Raw genomic sequence first — 19,659 nt, forward strand, 5'->3', positions numbered from 1 at the left:
CAGGCAGTTCGACACTTGCATGTAGATTTCTGTGCTGTACAGCAAACTTGAACTGATCTTAAATTACTGTCAAATAAAACAAAATGCATCCACTGAAGTGAATTTTACTATTCTTAATGGGACCCCGATTGAAGGAGGATCCTCTTATCAATACCTTGGTTTCTGGCTCAATGGGAAGCTATATTTTTTTTTAAATTGATGAACTGACTAAGTCCTTCAAAGCAAGACTGCTATCTTTTTATTTTTTTTTTCATTTACACTTTCATTTGGCAGACACTTTTATCCAAAGAGACTTACAAGTGAGGGATATCACTAAAGCGTCTGTGTAGTAAAGAACCTTGGCGTAAGCACCAAGTACTACATCTAATTAATAAGTGCAAGGAGATCAAGTGAAGAAGTGCATAATAAAATAAGACATGTATTACCAGGAAATACAGAAAACAAATTGTTTAGTCAACATTTCTATGGACTACGGCGATGTAATTTCTGTGTTCCAAGGTTTAGAATCTGGTCCTCAAAAATAATGTGAAATGTGAAAATGGTTCTTAAATACTATGCTTCACACAAATGGAACAATCCGCAGAAGCTTCTAAAATAAGACAAACTAATACTTTTTAATCAATTTAAATCCCTTTTGACTGACATAAAGCAGTACAAATGCATGTGTTTTCTTTGAATTGATGTTGTCTCTTATGTTATGCAGCTCAAAGCTCTGATTAAACTTATGCTAAGATCATCACCTTAGTTCAATCTCCCCCTTCTTCCTCTATGCAGTACAAGAATATAGCTCTTTTTGCCAGTGAACATAATCCAGGAAGCAATTATTTCTAAATGTATAGGGCAAAATCAATTTGTGGTCTATAAACCACAGAAGACAGGGTTGCATTTTACTGTAAAAGGTCCTTTCTTTCTTCCACGGTGAACGCATCCCATTGGTTAAACCGCATCTCTGCTGAGTGAAACATTATTCAAAGCTGCTACACATTTGTTTTACTACCACAAATGTGATAAACCTGTGTTGACATTCACTCAACGAGGTAAGGTCTAAGGCAATAGGTATGAACAACTGAGGTGCAACCATAAAATTAAATGGGAAACAAGAGAACCCAGTAACGCTTCAAACCACCAATATTTACTCTGAACACTCGCTCACACACAGTTGTACAAACACAGTTTGTTGACTTGGGAGGAGACACAGGAGGTAGGTGGAAACGCCGGGGGGGTATTTTCTAAGACAATGGTGGCAGAGAGTGTAATTTAGAACACGGACTAGACTAGAGGGTTAAATCAATACATTTAGCCACAACACATTTTTTATTAGGGTACAATAACCCTCTTTGTTACAAATACACATGCGTTGACAACTAATACCAATATCAACATACACTGGCCACATCTACAGATTGTCATATCTATTGTATATACACTACTGTATAAAGCCAAAGATAAAAGAAAAATGCCCCAATCTAAAAGTCGTTTATCATACAAAACAATACAGTACTTATTAACCACAGCTACCTAATTTAACCTCACCATTGTGTTCATCTTAGACAAAACAAAAGCACAATAGAGAATGAAATAAACTCTTTCACTCCCTGGGTAAGCACTCAGATCAAAAGCTTTAAAAACACATTGGTATGGGCATGTTGCTACGTTTACCAGTGTGGAGATGAAAACACAATCCAGAAAGTCCAGTCCAAGTATGACATTCATGTGTTTGTAGTCTTATCAGACACCACAACAATGCACAGTGGTTTATCATATTATGAGGCAGGATTTTACAAGGGAAACAATTGTTTTATCCTCAGCTGATAGCAAAGCAAACAGCAAAACTATGCTCCACACATTACAAAGTAATATCCCAGGTGCTTAACTAGCCATCATCACCTGATATCACGGCATTGTGTTGAGTCAGGTTCAACCAGAGCCAGTGACCTCTGACGCAGCACCCCCCCCCCCCGTTCCATAGCAGTGCTCTCATTGAAATAAATGAGTAAGTCAAGCATTTTGGAGTGCTATTGTTGGTCTACACACAGCCACACAATAAACCAAGCACAACAAGTATGACGGAAAACTAAGAAAATTTGAATGTAACTTGGGGCTCCAAACGGTAACCAGAGATATTTGTCCCTTTTGCCTGTCTGAAACCTCATCTGTGAGCAACTCACAGGAAATGCACACATAGATGTACAAAAGAAAAAGAAAATGACATTTAACTGTGATCAGTTTGCTAATGCTACAGTGTGATAATTATTGAAGGAGGTGAATGACTGATTTCTGGGTTCAACTTTACCTGTGTAGGATTTAGACTTACTACATTTCCAGTTAAAGACAGCTTCAGCTGGTACATTCACTACAGCCATAGCTAATCAAGGCTTACAGACTGTCTTTATTAAGGTTTATTAACATGACCCTCAAACCATTGTTCCAAATCAGTATGCAAGATACCGTATTAGACTGCTTTGGCATTTTACTAGGTACAACTACATAAAACTAATGCAGTCTTACACTCAACACTAACTTCATGAAGGTTATCATGCTTGTTGTTGAAATTGTTGAGGTGTTGATTCAACTATATGAGCATTTTGGAGGATGTGATGCTTAAAAGCTGTATGGCATTAATACAGAGGGGTGCCTCTCTTTTTTACCCTGCCCTCATTGGTGTGGACAAATTAATAGCCATACAGCTGAACAATCCTCTCTAAAAACAATTTCATGTACAAAACTGAACACTGTAATCTTCATGAAGGTAGATTTCTTTCAGGACTGTTGTATTAGACTGCATTAGTTTGAGCAAGGTGTACCTAATGAAGCCTACTCACCGTCTTCCGGAAGGCCATCAGGTGTTGGGAGGGGTGTTCAGGTCGTGGTTGCTTCTGAAGGCCGTGTGTATCAAAAACCTCGTTCACTTGGCCTGAAATTTACAGGTAATAATATCGAATAAACTTGTGAAATGTTATATTCATATTTATATTCGCTAATCTGCTTTACATTTTATTTAAGTGCGTTAAATATCCTCAACGGGGCCTGTATTGAAAGTTAAGTTAGTTAGCTAACCTCTGGATGAACTGACGTTAGCCGACAACACCCAGCAAAAGAAATCCGTATTAACGTTACCCGGTCGACCGTTACATTAGCTCACCTTTCCTCAGACAGAAGTGCGCCTTTTGTCGTTTCTCCTGAACGTTTTCTGTCTGTTTTCCTAACGAAGTCTGTTTTTAATAACCCAGCCGACTAGAAATAGCTTTAGTCTGTCGAAATTTTATAGGAAATTAGTGGTGACCCCCCGACTGTTATCAAACAGGTGTGGAATGAACCAATGGGAGTGGGGGCGGGGGTGTCGGGCAGCTAAAGGTCATTTAAATGCAATAACAAACACACAATTAATTGTACAAACAAACAAAGGATTCTCCAAGAGGAATCACTTCTTTGAAATAAAACTTTTTGTTTGTTTGTTTAACCTATTGGAGAAGGCCAGAGAAATACATTTTAAAAATCTTATATAACACCCCATCAATGATTTTGTTTGAGTCTTTGCTGTTGTTGACTTTGTTGAAAACAAACTGAAACACTCAGTCATCTCTTTCAATGTCATGGTCAGATTTTAGGAAGTAGGTGAACTTTATTTGCAGCTTATATTTCAAAACACACAATATATTTATATTTCACAACCAGGTTTACAAGGTGCCTTGCAGACAATAACGATGATAAAGCAGCATACGTAAGCATAAACACATAAATAGCATAAATAAAATACAACAAACACAAGCACAAAAAAAAGTGTTGCCAAGAAAAATGAACAAAACAAGGCGAGGTAGCATCAGTAAAATGCCTTTGAGAATAGTGCTTGTTTCTCCTCCTTTTTGTTTACTTGCACATCATGTCTTTGAGTGTGTGTGTGCGTACACAGGCCAACAACACCCACAAAGCACTGCGTATCCACATCATATTTGTGCACACCAGAAAAAAAATCTGCCTCAAAATTAAAAGCCTCAAACATCAAATACAGTGTTTTGTAATCTCTCACTTTCACAGCAGTACACAAAAAGGTGACCGATCTCATGCAATGTACCCAAGCAAACAAAAAGTCCACAACAGATAAGAGGAGCTGTGTTTAAGCAGCCATTAGCGAGTGTTTGAGTTAAAGAAGCCATTTAGTAAAGCAGCGCTGTCATGTGGTATTTGCTCCGGCACTGCTTAAAGACTGGCGAGTTAAACAAGCAGGGAAGGAAGGGTCAATATTTTCACAGGCAAGTTGCAGACACAAGGGTTGAGATTGGCTGATAGCTGTTTGCCACATTCTTACCACTTCCAAATGGTGCTCAAATTAGCTGTGCCTTAGGACAGGATGGACATCCTGTGAACAACAGAAATAACCACAGGTTAAAATGACCCTAACCCTAATGACCAATTTTTGGTGTGAAGTAATAAAGTAAATTTGCCTTAAATTGCAGTTTTTACATTGGTACAAAAGCCCTTTTAATATGCTGTGAGCCAAGGATTAATAGGTCTATTTATTATACAGTTTTGTCAGTCTATATGTAGAGTACTGTCAACTGGGGACTGAATATATTAATTGGTTTGATTTGGTATGTTTGTTTAATGTTTATTTACGTTTTAATGTTTTTTGTTTTTTTTAACATAAATACTATACCATACAGTAAATGCAGTATTATCATTCAGTATTTAATCCAGCACTCTTCGCACTAGTACCCATTTTTGTCCTATTAGACTACTCATTTGCATTTGAAGCAGATCTAATTTCTCAGTGAGCCACATTTAGAAATATATATTCTCCAGGTTCCACCTGCTGTTCACATTGTAAACTACAATTTTTCCATCCTCTCTGCTGTTTGTGAATGGTATCATTTCTGCCTGAGCAGATAATAAATTCACTGCATAAGTATTGTGTTGCTCCTTTCATCACAATTTTAATAAAGCCTAACAAATTGTGGAATGTGATGTTTCTACATAGAGATCCATTGGGTATAAGGTAACTATATTTACTTAACCTAATATTTCTTGGACAAAGATCAGACTGAAATTTGTAAAACATGGTCTTGGTGAGTATAATGTAATACACTGGTGTAAATAAGCCTTTTTAAAACTGGAAAAATAAAAAGCAACAAAGAAATACTATCACCAGAAGATAAGGATGAAAGAACTTTTATCATTCAGAATTTGCACTTTGTATAGGATGACACCTCAAATTCAAAGGCAGATATTTGCTGCTCCCAGATGGAAGTCCAGAAAATGATGCTGTCATCCAAAATATGTCTGTGACATCATGATCCTTGAAGTATTAGAAACGCATTGGTGGAATTTTACACAATCAGAATACAAGCACACAACCAGTCCAAGAAAATGTTAGTGATGAGAATAAATATAGACATGGTGGTGTATGCTTCTACATGGTGAAGTAGTTTGGTTTGCACAAACAAGCATGGAGCATCCGTTTTTCAGCAAGGTGAACAGTGTGCTTTGCCTAAAAGTGAGCCTTTGACATAGAGCTACTTTCACAAAAAGAAGTAGGAAATGTGTTTGACCTCTAGACTGTGGGGTCTAGTCTCTTTATACAACTTAGTGATGGAAAGTTCCCTTGCCATTAAAATTAATAAAAGGTATCATTTACAGTACAACACATATGCAATTAATGTGTCCATGCTATCAAATATCCTCAGAATTGCGATTCTATAATGCATGTGCTTCTATAAATACATTTCACTTTCATTTAGTCAAAGTAAAAACATCAAAACTCAACAAATTTCCTTCTACTCTGATCAAATATGTGGAGACACTTCCAACACCTGTACTTATGTTAAAGCTGCTTAAAAATTAAGGTTAACTGAAACAAAATTAAATTCTTCCATCTTCATGGATTAAGAAATCATTATGACAAGTCTTGGTGTCTGAATAAATTTAATGCCACCAAAAAGAGCAGTGTGCTACATATCTCAAGAGTTGTTTCCACAAACAGAAGTAAAAATCTTCATAATATTTATTTATAGGTGGTCCTGTAGATTGTTTCAGCAAAACCTACTTAGCTTTGTATTTACAGCTGAAGCTCTACACACTGCAGTTCTAAAACAACTGTGTTCTGTATCTGTTTTTTGTTATCATCTAAGCTTTGTCTTACATCTAATTAAAGAATAATAATCCCTTCACGAGAAAAAAAAAAAAAAAAAAAGCACGCAGAGACTCTATAAAGTAAGAAACACACATCTTCTATGGTTCTAAAGCTCATATATTCTAATCTTTGGGAAGCGGTGAAAGGCAGTGAAAACATTGAATAATAAAACTTTAAATTTATCACAAAATATTCATATTGAGCTATGTCCATGTCTTTAAGTAATAATTCTAGCATTCCAGAGGGCAAAGAAAAGCACAGAAATTGAGCAAATTACAACTGAAATATTCTGCATTAATCAATGTTTTGTTGGCTATGATTAAATTACGATTGCACCATTATAATTTGTAAAAAGATCAGATACAAGACAAAAATGCTCAGGCTTTCAAAAAGATGCAGCGTCCCACATGGTGGTCCCTTCACTGGTCCAATAGTAATGCAACGTCTTGCATGTTTCGAAAAAGAAGAAAAAAGTCCCTTCATATGAACAACAACTTAAGGCTTCCTGCGTCTGGAAGAAAGAAAACAAACATTGATAACACTCATTTTAAATCCATGGCAACAGCTGGAATGTTGTCATCTATACAACATGATAAACAAACCATATACATAAACACACAGGCTTTTATTTGCTTACTTTTGATAGCCGTGGCTTGAACTTGTGCTTGCCACTGGAGCCTAATGGGAGGAAAAGGTTGAAAAGAGCCGACATAAATTATGGCAATTGCACACACACCTATCAAATAATACAGTTGATATTAAACAAAAAATTGGCTGAAGGCCTTATTCATTTATACCTAAAGACATGTAGTAGACGATAAACTTACATGGCTGATAAGAATAGTTTTTTTTGTTGTACAATTAAGATCTTACTCTGTTTTCACTGTCCTCCACTTGAACTGGTCCTTCCGCAGAGCCTGATCGCCTCTTGCGACTGAAACAAAAAGGACTTTTGTCAGTTTTCTGGACAAAGCATATAAAGGAGGACATACACCTTATTTGGATAGTCCACTTGCAGAGTTTACAGAGTATTTGTAGCATTTCATTAATCTTTCCTGAACATTTGAATGCTCAACCAATGTTCAACAATGTATATACAAATATTCAACTAACAATTTAATGTAAACAATTTAATGGTTAAGGTGAGGGTTGGCAAAACACATGAATTTTTGAATCTCAATTTTTGAATCTCAAACCTGTTGAAATGTTACAAATATTCTGTAAACTTTCTGTAGGTGGACTTGTCACAATAGGTATAATTAGTATTTTCTTGATAAATAAAAATAAAAAGGTATATGAATAATGAATCTCTGTAGGTTTAACATGAACTGAATGACTTTTTAGCTGTTCAGTATAACAAGGGTTGGTTTGATCAACAAAAGACCTAAAGAACTACTTCTGTTACAGGTGTCAATCCACTAGTTTTTGAGGAGACAGACAGAAAATCCTTTTTCCAGTTTCTTTCAGTGAGTGTATTTTATAAGTGTGAAGAAGGTTTGGGTAGTATGTAAAAGCTGCATTAACAAATAAATAAAAAGGATGTTTGCCTCTGAACTACGTCCCCACCCACTCTTTGTATGCGCATTAAAAAAAAAAAAAAAAAAAAAAGCCAGTCCTTTGGCTGTGGCAGAGTTGTCACTGTTTCCTTTGAACTGTTTTTCAACTTGTCTTAATATTGATCCATACATTTTTACATTCACAGATAAAATATACGTTCCTTTTAACTTCACATCTAAAGATATGGTTGGGCATGAAACTGTGACATGATGCTGTCAAAGACATAGTCCTAATACCAGTACTAAATGCTATAACAATACTATAAGTTTTAACAATATTTTATGTCACTGTATAATAGTTAATATCATATTGCTCTCTATACACACACAGAACTATCATAAACTGTAGCGCTTGGGAAAATACTGTACCTTGGTGCAGTCGGGCACTCTTGTTTTAGTGTCTCAATGTCAGTAAACTGCACAGCTTGTCCTCCACTTCTGGTCTTAAAAACATTTCCCTGTGGAAGGTTAAAAAAAAGAACTCACACATGTTGAAGGGAAAATACAGAGAGAAACATATCTAAAATCAAAAATGAAAAAGGGACCCAAGTATGAAATCAAACTGAATGTGATTAAAGTCAAATTCATGCAAGATATAAAATAATCAGAAGTCTCAAATTAAGTAATTATGTAATTTTACCTTGATCAGTTTGGTCTCGATCTCCCCATCAGAGGCAAGCTCTTGATGTCTAAGTATATACTTGTGGCATTTAGACAGAGCTTTCTCGTTAGGGGTCGACACTTTGATTGCATTGGGTATGATTGGCTGCATGACAGTGTCTAGGTCCAAATTAGAAGGTGGTTTGTGGTCTACCCATTTCTCCCCACCCGCAGAGTGTGAGCGCCTGTGCATTGGATGAACTGGAGGGGCCGTCTGGTGATCCCAGTGTGAAAAAGACAAACCAGAAAGTTATTCACATGTGACACCAGTAGTGGCCATTTAAAGTTTGTCAGGGTTATTCATTGGGGGGTATTAGTTTGTACTGAAAATAAACGTACTGCTGGAAGTCATAGAGGGTCAAGGGAAGTCCCCATGGATAGAATTTGCTTAGAAATACAGTTTACTTTTCAGAATTCCCCAATTTCAACAATTCAAAATTTCCCAAGTTACTGTAACTCTCGCACACACAGACTCAAACCACAATCCAAAGAAACAATATTATGGTCCTCCAGCAGTATATTAAAACTCTCATTGCACTGAAAATAGTCCAGTGGAGTTAGTAAGAATTAGCATGCAAAGAAGCATAAAAGCAGAGTGCAAATGGTTCTAGGAATGAAAAACTACATGCAAAAACTAACAAATGTTTTAGATTGGAGGCTAGATATATGCTAAAGCACAGATGACTGATGCAGCATTTCTGTTCCCGTTTTAAAGGAAACAGCTGACACGGCGTAGTCTTTAACTATGGTGTGTCTTAAGGAATGGCAAGCAACTTGTACCAATAAAGAAAGTGAAAGTATAAAACTGTTCAATTTGTGTTCAAATAATTGTACGAATGTTAATTGATTTATGGTGTGACAGAACACTATAAACCCAGAGAACTCACCTTTAAATCATTAGTTATTATTATTATTATTATGTTTGTTTTTGGTTTCAACATAATGACCACACTGATAAAGAGCTCAGCAATTACTTTATACCTCTGTAGAATGGGAGGAGTGGTACTTGATGTTTAGTTTGGTGGGTTGGTACCCATGTGTACAGTCATGCCATCTCAAACTCCAGCTTCATAAAAGCCATATATGTGCATGGCAATGCCTCAATGCCAAAAAACCCCAAAACAAATCAAAATGAAACACGTGATGGCCACATTTTTGGATTGTGGCCGTGGACAATCAAGATGTTTTGCAAGTAGAGTACACCCAAAATCAGTGTTGAGTGCTATGCCAAGTCACTCCATACACCTACAGTATGTTAAGAGTCAAGTAATGTTTTTAGTCTACTTTGTATGAACACCTGCATTAATAAATGTGTAATTTTCCACATCAGTTTCTGCAAGTGTGCAATACTGCACTACTGCTATGTGGTACACGTATTTGTGTATGTTTGTTTCAGTGGCAAGTCAGTTTTGGTCATTTTAAGTGATGCTACTGAAATGTGTGATAATACAGTACAAGGAAAAGCAATTCTAGAGAGCAGCCAGCAACAGAAAGAACTACAAACATGATGTAACTACCCACAGGGCTCAAGATGCAAGTCAAGAGGATTTACAAGCACACTGGACAACACGGGTCTTCTACTCAATTCATTTCAAAACAGACAGACTAACGGGCGAAGTTCTGCACTAAGGCAAGGCTCACACAGAAAAAAAAAAAAAAAAAAAGCATATTCTTAACACTATCTAGGTTCTAACACACACACACACACACTAACCCTTGTGCCTGCCTCTAGGTCTAGCCCATAGACAAGAGTCGTAGAAGGGGCCTCAGTGTCTTGGGCCCAGCGCTGGCCTCTCCTGCGACCCACACTGCTGGTGCTGTGGCATGGGACAGGAGTCCGGCTCCTGTACTGGGGAGTCCCAGGGTACCTAGCCTGGCTACTTGAGTCTACAGGGAACCTCTGCTCCCACTGGGAGATGCAGGAGGCCACTGAACGGTAAGATGAAGAGGAGGTAGTGGAAGAAGAGGTGGGATAAGGGTCCTGAACTGCCCTAACACTGGCTCGATTTTGGTGTGAAGGAGTTTGGCTCAAGTCCTGAAAGTGATGAGGAAATGGGGCCAAGCATTGTGGATGTTAGCGTTGCCTCCAGGCTGACACAAACGCACAACAGGGTAATGTGTAGTATAGAAGCTGCTGTGTATACTGAGCACAGAAATTCGAGAATTCAAGTTTAAGATTATGACAATAATTAGTAACATGCAAAATTTCCACGTAAAATAAGGTTTCACAAGAGAGCGATTATGTGTACAGTGATGGAACAGGCAGTATTACAGAGTAAATAACTCACAGGAAGTGGGGATGGTGAGGCAGATCTCTTCTGGGCAATGTTGCGGTCTCTCTCCCTCGAGGGCCTCTCAGGCTTGTCTGGGCGCTCAGTGAGACAGCTGCCACCGCCGCTGCTCTCTGTCACTATGGCCTTGAGCTGCTTCAACTTTTCATCCTTCACCCACAACTTGTTCTGCATCTCCAGCTGCTTGGCGTTCACTCGTCTCTCCTAAGACAAAAAACACCAGCAGGAAACAACTGAAGGAACAGGCTCATTATTTAATCCTGTAAGACAGAATTGTTTGAGCCATTGCAGCTCACATGTTTCATTTCTAAATTAATGGTAGGTTGAATTATTTTACCAACTACAAAGTTCCTGCCCTCCAGATGGTATATGAACTTTACCCAATGAAGGCTTGAAGTGCAAAACATAGTAAAGTGAGTCCAAGTGATCAATAGAATCTGGGATTTTTTTGTTCTTTCAAAGCTGAATGTCAACAAAATCCATCATAGCATTTTCTTATCTGGGATCTCATTTTGGCTCTATCCTCTTAAATTAGCCTTTAAGTAATTAAGAGGGTAAATTAATATTTATGTTGATGGCAAAAGGTATAATTATCAGCCATTGTTGTGTGTACTACCCTGTACTTCACAAGACCAGCTTTGGTGAGGAACTACATTGAAGTAGATCAAGATTTTATAACATTATCCATTAGTCATGTCTTTTGCTTTCAAGGAATAGTTCAGGTTATTTGACATGGAGTTGTGTGAGGTAGTTATGTATAGTGTTGTGTGATGCTGTGCACGGGTCAGCAAAAAAAAAAAAAAAAAAAAAAAAAAAAAACAAACCCCCAACATGTTTTAAACAATTTTAAAAGACGCCACAGAAACAATCCAGGATCGGTTTAAATGTACGCTTCATTTTGAATATTTTCAGCGCTTTGTTCTCCCATCCAAACAGCGCTTTCCTTTGGTACTACATTTTCCTCAACTGCTAAACTCCAAATTTACTGCAGGTAATACACTGACTATGCATGACTACCCCACACAACCCCATGTCAAATAACCTGTACTCTCGCTTTAAGCACAGGTTATAAATGACGGTTTTTACAAAGTCACTCACAGCAGTCAGCATCTGGTGGTTTTGCCCCATGTGTATTCAACATTCTTCTAACTTCTGTTTTACCATGTGCAAGAGTGAGGGGAAAAAAAAATCTCCTACTTTTTGGTTTGCTTGAGCAGTGACTGTCACTTCTAGCTACTAAAATATGAGATGGGCAGCATAAACATACATTAGCAGCTCCACTGATGTAAATTCTTGACAAGTATGTGCAAGCCCTCAATATACACTCCAAACATTACCAAATAGTAGGGCTACTGTCAATAATGCCACTTACACACTCCTTCTCCCACTTGAGTTTGGTGTCTGTCACCATGCCCTGCATGCGCTGCTCCATGCGCCTCCTCTCTGACAGTTCTCTCTGTAGCTTCTGCTCGCGAGTCTCAAGCTCCTGCTGAAGTGAGCGTTTGTCCTGCTCGTACATGCCTGTTGTCTTTTGCAGAATATCGATCTGAAGAGGAAGACCAGTAGTGTGAGGAGAAAAAAAACAAACAAAAAATTAAAAAAATAAAAACACACCAGTAACCACAAGTCTCTCTTAAAACAAAAGTAATAAAACAAAAGCATGTTGAAAATGTTACAAACCAAATACAGAATAGAGAAGAATAAGAGAGTAAGTGAAGGAGAGAAAACCTTGTATTCCAACGTTTTGGATTTTTTCTCCAATCGTTCTATCTCCGTCCTCTGGTTGATGATAACTTTGTCTTTCTGGCTCAGTTTGCTTTGCTGCTCATGCAGGAAAGTCTCCTTTGCATTGATCTGACTGTCAAACTGCTCAAGCATGGACTTCAATGTACTGGCTGTAGGAAAAAAGCACATTAATGCAAGCTGTCAACCATCTGGCTTGAAATGTTTTAAGCTCTACTTCAGAAGTTACAATATCGCTCTTTAATGCAGACAAAACAATACTCCAGAAAAGTGACCAGTGACCGGAAAAACCTCCAATCTCAACTCCATGACTATGACCTACATACTGATTCATCATTGCTCTACTGAATAAATGTACTTCACTGCTGGCTAAAATCAGCAATGAAGTAGACTCTCAGCGATGTAGAAAATGGACCTTTACCAGTTTTGTTGAACTGCTCTGTCATCATCTGACGGATACGATGCCTCCTTTCCAGAACTTCAATCAGGCGGGGCAACGTCTGATCATCAGCTGGGTCCACCAGCTCACAATGGGGCAGGGCTGGAAGGCTTTCTACAAGCTGATTCAGCAGGACTGGGTCATCTATTGTGTGAACAAGAATATGTCAAGGAAACGTTGTGTAGCTAAATTTCTCAGATGCAGATTTGACATGTAAGAATACATAGATATGAGCTATTAGTGAAGACTTGAGGTGATGTACCAGCATTACTGGGACCTCCTCGCTCTTCCAGGCGACGTGACAACTCATCTCTGAAGGCCTGATTTCTGTGCCTGCGTCCTGCAGCAAGGCCACAGATTGGCCGGTCAACTGGTCGTGCCACCTCCACCTCCTGGGTCATCTCTGCAAAGCGCATCACCAGCTGCACACATACAGTGGAATAGTATTAGAAATAATTTTTCCCTAAAGCACCTAGCAGTGTTCCAATGTTAATGTGGCTGTTTTGAAACACAGCTGAGGAAATCAGCATGTTTAGGGGGCAAAACAACAAAACCAGGGAGTGTATATTTAACAATCTTGTCAAATTTTCATTGTGCTTGGACAGCAAACCAGCCAGCTGTTGCGATGATGCATTTGCAAGTTCAGACTTGCAAAGGATGAAGATGATGTAAAGCAAGTGAGATTAAAGAGATAAGAATTTACATTAAAGCCATTCTGCAAAACAAATACAATGTCTTACCATTGTTTCTTCATAATCATCAGCCTTTGGGTTGACACACACAATCATCCTGACTTTGCCTTCTCCATCAAAGTAGTTTTTAAACAGATGTGTAACTTTAGAGTCCCTGTACGGCACCATCTGTAAGAAAAAACAAAGACTCTGTGAAACTGCACCTACTTTAAAATGTTCAACAATAAGAATGAAGATGATTATTTCTCTACACAGAAATAAAAAACAGTTTAAAAGAAACAATGGCACAGCAATGAGCACATGATAAAATATTAACCTTATTAGTTCCACACATCTGGTTTTCACGCAGGACTTCCATACATGTGCGCAGTGTCATCAAGGACTGGTTAATATTTCCTGTAAATGGAACAGAGACATTTGGTGTCTAAACAAACACTATTACTAAATATGTTAAAAATGGCTTCACAAAATCTGTGGGTACAGGAACAATGCCCCTGGTTTTCTGTAGAGACAAACCCACAGTAAGAAATGAACTGACCTGCTTCACGGAGACGGCTGCCCTCTGCTCTGGTTCTGCTGGTGCGCTCACTGCCGGCCAGGTCAACCAGACACAGCTGGCTCACATTCACCTGGCTTTTGTCCTGTATTTCAACAACACACCGTTAGCGTCACCAAAGATCGGCTGAATCATTCGTGACACGAGATGTGTGCTTATTTGGCCTGTTTTATTTTTACAACCTGATAGGCTTGAACTGAAAAATCACAAAAGGATTCTCTGGCTTTCTTTAAATAAACACTTCACTTCATAAAAAACAAACAGATTATACATTTTCATGAAAGTGAAAATCAATTTTAAATATGGAACTTTGGAGCTGCATGTCACCTGTAGAATGTGGTCACCGTCTGCATCGAGTGGTGCCTGAGCCAGCTTTACTGTGAACACACTGTGGGAGCGACTGGATTCTCGGTTGAGTTGAGTGTTGGCTATCCTCCTTTTCTTTTGTCCTGGAAACAGAACAGATCATTAATATGTGTAACAAGACCAGTAATAATAAATATTATATAATATAATAAATAAACAATTTGTTGTTTTGTCCAATTATTCCTGCTGACCTGATTGGGAAACTGAATATGATGTACTGTAGTTATGATATGGCTCAAAATTGCCCTGCAGGATATCATCAGTGTCAGCTCTGCATGAACACTGTAATGATGAAAAGTCTTGGCTGCCTCCTTATAATCAATACAGAGGTTTCATAAAACTCTAAGTATTTTGTCAAAATATCTTATATTTCACACAATTCAAAATGTTGAAAGCCTTATAGTGCCAAACCTTGTAATACAGACTCATCTGCGTGTCACACACACACACACACACACACACAAATACATAAAATATACCACAATGTAACTATAAGAGAGAAAGTTATTATTACCACTCACCCTTCCAAAAGACTTCAAAAGCCTCTTCTGTGGATTTTACCTCAACTTCTGTGCAGCCAGCCACATACATGTTATGATTCTGATCTTCACGGAGAATCTTGGACTGAGGTGGTCTGAAACACGTTAATCAGAACAATCAACAACATACACAAACAATGTAGCACAATGATACGTCACTTTAGTAAGACAAGCAGCAAAAGCTAAAATGACAAATACTTGATGTTAGTGTCAACAACAAAATAAAATATAATCTAGAGACGCATACAGACACATTCAGGGGTACAGACACATGCACAACTGGTTTACACGCAAGCTTAAGCCATTCAGGGATTTGTTGTGTCTCTGCATTACCAGTAACAGCTAGGAGCCTTAAAGACAACAGCCACTAAAATGACACAAAGCTAGTAAACTACACCTATTGTATATACAGCGCTTTGGATTAATGGGATGGAAATACACTGATGACTCACGCAACACGTCAGCTACAGCCAAGTTACGACTACAAATGAACAAAGGTACTGAAATGTTCTTTTACTGGCCACATACATGAACTCATTGTTCCGTACAGGCGTGCCTCCGCCAAGCCACCTAACAAATACAGGACTTTTAAAAAAGTGCATCTTGTCAACACAGAACTACAAAGCAAAAAAACTTACTCAGAACATACATGGAACACAGTGAAAGTGGTTATAATGCAGACACGGATGCCTACAAAATAACGTAACTATGTGGGTGCAGTCAGGTGGCTGCAAGAGCCACCATCTCATACACAAACAGTGCATCATTGCTATGTCACAACTGCTATTGTTAAGTGTCATTTCATTAGTAACACGTTGAGTGAAACACTGATTTAATCATTCCTAAATGCTGCTGGTGCCATAATGCAGATTCAGCCTTTTCTTCCAGCAGATCCAGGTAACTATCTAGATCTTCACCAAACTGTGCAAAGTCAGAGCTCAGAACTTTAAATGTGTTATTTTTTTACACCAAGATCCATCCATTGTTTCCTGAGAAAGTGTTGAAAAAAGCCCCATGTTGCAATGTTAAGGAAAGTGATTTAAAAAAAAAAAAAAAAAAAAAATCCTGGATCTTCCCTCTTTAACCAGTTAAGCACCAAAATTGAATGGATTGTCCCCCTGGCCCATCCCTCCGCCAAGTTTGGTGCAAATTGGTTCAGTACTTTTAGCATAATTCTGCTGACAAAAACAAACACATAAACAAACCAACAAACGCACACAGTTGAAAATAGAATCTCAAAGCTGGAGGCAATAATCTGAATACAAATGAGACTTGTACAGAAAACCCTCCAACATGACACTGTGTTTCAAAAAGCACACACCAATTTGAAATCTGGTCTCTTACTTTGGTCTGATTGGGTCAAAAGGCGCTTCTTCGAGGAGATCATAAATATAGTTGTTGTAGATCTCAATGTAGGACACAAAGATGCTGTAACAACAGTCTTCATCCACATTCTCAGATTTACATGCCTCCTCTGAGCTGATCATATCTGCAAACTCCGGGTCAGCCTTCTGTCTGAAAAAATAAACCCAAGAAAATAACATCATAAACAGCAGTTAACATGAACTTCAAATTCAGTTCCCTCCAGTTATTTCAGTACTCTCTATACTAATTTATGGTGTCAGTAAGTAAAAAGTATAATAAAATGAGAACATAGCTACCTGGAGGATGGCGTTTTAGGCACTGACTGCTGACTGTCTCGCTTCTGTCTCTCCAGGAGAGCATCAACTTGACTCTGAATCTCCATCCCATTTTTATCGTCTGGTTTAAACACCTGAGGAAGATTAAAAACATTTCAAGTAAATGTATGCACCCTTTTCTAGACCAACAGCGCAAAACAGAAATGAATGAAAGACGTACAAATCTTTTGGCCTGGAAGGGGCCGATGCTGTTGAAGAGCATGTCTAAACAACGCGGGAGGAGTCCACCTTCCCCAGGTGAGCCAGTCATGGTGAAGGTCTTACCACTTCCAGTAACCCCGTATGTAAACAGCAGACCTATGAACATGGAATACAACAATTACATAACCAAAGGATTGAAGCTGTCTGTTATACTTTATCACTTTAGTGATCCTCACATTTGTGAATGTGGAATTTGCAAATGTTTGATATTTTTGCTTGATAGAGTTCAGTGATTAATCATTTCTAAAAACTGTTCAACAAATTTTCTGCTGATTAACTATCCTTTCAGCACGAGAGAGGATAAATAGTCTACAGTTTATGGGATACTGCACAGTGCATGCCATACAATGCACACCTCAAAAAGCCTTCCCACAAACTTACCATTCTTACAGTGAATGAGGTCGTCTACCAGTGGCTTGGAAACATCCTCAAACAGCTCCATTTGAGTGGTATTAATACCAAATACTTTTTTAAAGGAGTACTGTGTCTAAGGAATAAACAAAGAAAGAACAGTCAGCACCCATGAATGGTATTCAACAGAAAATGGACAATAAGAGCCATTATTATTATTATTATTATTATTATTATTATTATTATTATTATTATTATTATTATTATTATTATCATCATCATCATATAAGTTTCAATGCAAAAGTGGTAGCAACACATTTACCTCTTTGTATTCCCCATTACGGTTGGCTTTAAGGCCATCAGGAGGATGCAGCTGGATAGTGGAGCTGCTGATCATCTCAACACAACATTCCTCATCTTCTGCTCCAAGTGGTCGTATACGGCAGTATACCTGCGTACAGAACAATAGGTTATTTTTTCTAGGCCACTTCTGTATAGCTCAGTTTTTGAGAAGAAGAACTACATTCAAATAAACCTAATTTTAATGTAATGTCTTGAAGGCTCTATAGGATGACAATGTCAGTCACTAATTCTGTCTTACACCAACTTCAAAAAGTGTCAACTTCTGACTTCATGAACTTAAGTCTTGAAATGGTGTGTTTATAAGAATAACTTGATAAGCTCAATGTAAATTCAGTTTTTAGAAAATGGTGAATTTTCCTTTAAGTTCTATTCAGGACGTGAATGGGGAAACAAGCTTCCCTTTTACTGAGACTGTGGTGTGGTAATGCTTCCGTTTGAGAATTAACAAAGTAAGCAGTGTTCACTTACTCCCACAGGATCTTTCTCTATGTTGGATGCCTTCTTTGGGCCAGGCCTCCGAGGAGTCTTCCCTTTGCTGTAAGTAATGAAGCAATACAAAATCAATGTCAAACACAAAAACGGTATGCTGCATTAAAGTTATTGTTTTTATAGTTAATGATCCAGCTGATTGACCTAAGTAACTTACACCACATTCATCCTCAAGCTATTGATGGCATTGAGGTCTGTGCAAGCCAGTCCAATTCCTCCACACAATACTCAAAACTTATGGCTTAGTGCATTGTCATGAAGAAATGTAGAAAGGGATTTCCACAAAATTGAGAACACAAAACAGTCTCAAATAGCCTGTCTATCATTAGGAGTCGCCGAAATTGGAAGTAAGGGCCAAGGCCAGACATTGGAAGAAACCAAACCAGACCACAACTTGATGTATGTACACAGGTAGGTGGGGGACAGACGTGTCACCATACACGTCTGTCCCCCACCTACCTGTGTTGCCATGTTCGACTAACTCAAGTGTCATTAAGTTTTTGCATTTTTAGCAGAGCAATTCAATGACTCAGTGTACTGGCCTACCGGGCACAGGCCCAGAGGCTCAGGTGGTCAGGAGGCCCCCAAGCCAGAGCCTCTGTCTGACGTGACTATTACCTGTAGGAAAGTCAATCAAACAACTGCAATGAGAAACAAAACGACCACAGAGACAAAACGATAACAAAGAGGGAAAAACGACTACAAACACACGGAAAATAACTAGACGCAAAAGACCACAAAGAGACCGAAACCGACCACAGATAGCCACCAAACAACTTCAATTTTAGCCTGCAGGGTTAGGGAGGCTTTCACAAGTTTGTTCTCAGAAGCTCGCTGTCTCATAATCCGTCTACTGTGTAGCTGCAGTGTTAAGTTTTTGAGAAGTTAATGCTGAGCTCGTCTGCCGACAGCGACCTGTCAGTCAGTCAGCTAGCCTTGGTTGGCTAGACGGCGAGTTAAGCTAACGCTACGGAGCCAAGCCACCTCATTAACCACTACTCGTTACGTTAGTTACTTGGATAATCTTGAGCACACGGTGTAGTTGTCGACTGCTGCCTGTTTATCTAACTTAATTTAACATGGCAGTACTCACCCCGCTCTCTGCATTGTTGTTGTTAAGCTCTCTCACAGAGCGCCTCTTCTCGATTTGAAAAATTCCCTCTTGTGAGACGTCGGTCTAACAGGCAGATATTTCACCCAATCACAACGTAGATCGGGGCTCTGCGGCGGAAGTCCCGCCTCTTCGGCTCTTCTTCGGTTAGGGACGTCGACTGTAGGAACTAGGAGCATGGATGTTTGTTTGTTTTTTTTATTCACAATAAAACTTTATTGACAGAAAATATTCAATTCAAACAAACATTTGAACAACAGACAGGGGGGTTGGCTAATAAATGAATACAGAGAATAAAGAGCACAAATTATATGTCTTTACAGCTTTGTTATCCGAGTCACAGATACTTTGCATGTATTGTTCCGTTTCCCTTTGGAAAGCCACAAAGCATGGCTGAGAGTGACTAAATTCAGCTTTGTGTATGTGATATTTCCCTAATATTATTATCAAGTTTATGATATACAGTTCTTTCTGT

At 38.5% G+C, this 19,659-nt stretch overlaps 1 protein-coding gene across 5 annotated transcripts; it reads right to left on the reverse strand.

The window, feature by feature from the left end:
• Nucleotides 1–5,150: 5,150 nt before the first annotated feature.
• LOC139627944 (kinesin-like protein KIF23) lies at nucleotides 5,151–19,266 on the reverse strand. 5 transcript variants are annotated; one of them, XM_071489153.1, is made up of 23 exons: nucleotides 19,167–19,266; nucleotides 18,053–18,119; nucleotides 17,544–17,672; nucleotides 17,252–17,357; nucleotides 16,830–16,966; nucleotides 16,631–16,743; nucleotides 16,314–16,484; nucleotides 14,952–15,064; nucleotides 14,392–14,513; nucleotides 14,047–14,149; nucleotides 13,825–13,904; nucleotides 13,557–13,676; nucleotides 13,079–13,238; nucleotides 12,799–12,960; nucleotides 12,363–12,529; nucleotides 12,007–12,180; nucleotides 10,632–10,838; nucleotides 10,058–10,378; nucleotides 8,324–8,557; nucleotides 8,053–8,141; nucleotides 7,001–7,061; nucleotides 6,765–6,805; nucleotides 5,151–6,638 (listed from the first exon to the last, which is right to left on the reverse strand). In XM_071489153.1, exons 1-23 carry the CDS (start codon nucleotides 19,178–19,180, stop codon nucleotides 6,623–6,625), a joined length of 2,907 nt encoding a protein of 968 aa, XP_071345254.1. In that variant the 5' UTR covers nucleotides 19,181–19,266; the 3' UTR covers nucleotides 5,151–6,622. The 5 variants fall into 5 exon arrangements, with proteins under 5 accessions (XP_071345254.1, XP_071345255.1, XP_071345257.1 ...); XM_071489154.1 differs by lacking the exon at nucleotides 19,167–19,266 and adding an exon at nucleotides 18,620–19,104; XM_071489156.1 differs by lacking the exon at nucleotides 10,058–10,378 and having other exon boundaries at nucleotides 19,167–19,265.
• Between the last annotated feature and the right edge of the window lie 393 nt (nucleotides 19,267–19,659).

The sequence above is a fragment of the Trachinotus anak genome, unplaced genomic scaffold (assembly GCF_046630095.1).
Source record: "Trachinotus anak isolate AG129_WGS33_773 ecotype Australia unplaced genomic scaffold, CSIRO_AGI_Tana_v1 ptg000011l, whole genome shotgun sequence".
Lineage (NCBI taxonomy): Eukaryota > Metazoa > Chordata > Actinopteri > Carangiformes > Carangidae > Trachinotus > Trachinotus anak.

Excerpts from the sequence above, each read along its gene's own strand:
- LOC139627944 (XM_071489153.1), bottom strand. Across the intron at positions 16,967-17,251 it reads CCTCATTCACTGTAAGAATG|GTCTGCTGTTTACATACGGG; the intron begins GTAAGTTTGTGG and ends CCATGTTCATAG. Across the intron at positions 16,744-16,829 it reads CCTTCCAGGCCAAAAGATTT|GTGTTTAAACCAGACGATAA; the intron begins GTACGTCTTTCA and ends AATCTTCCTCAG.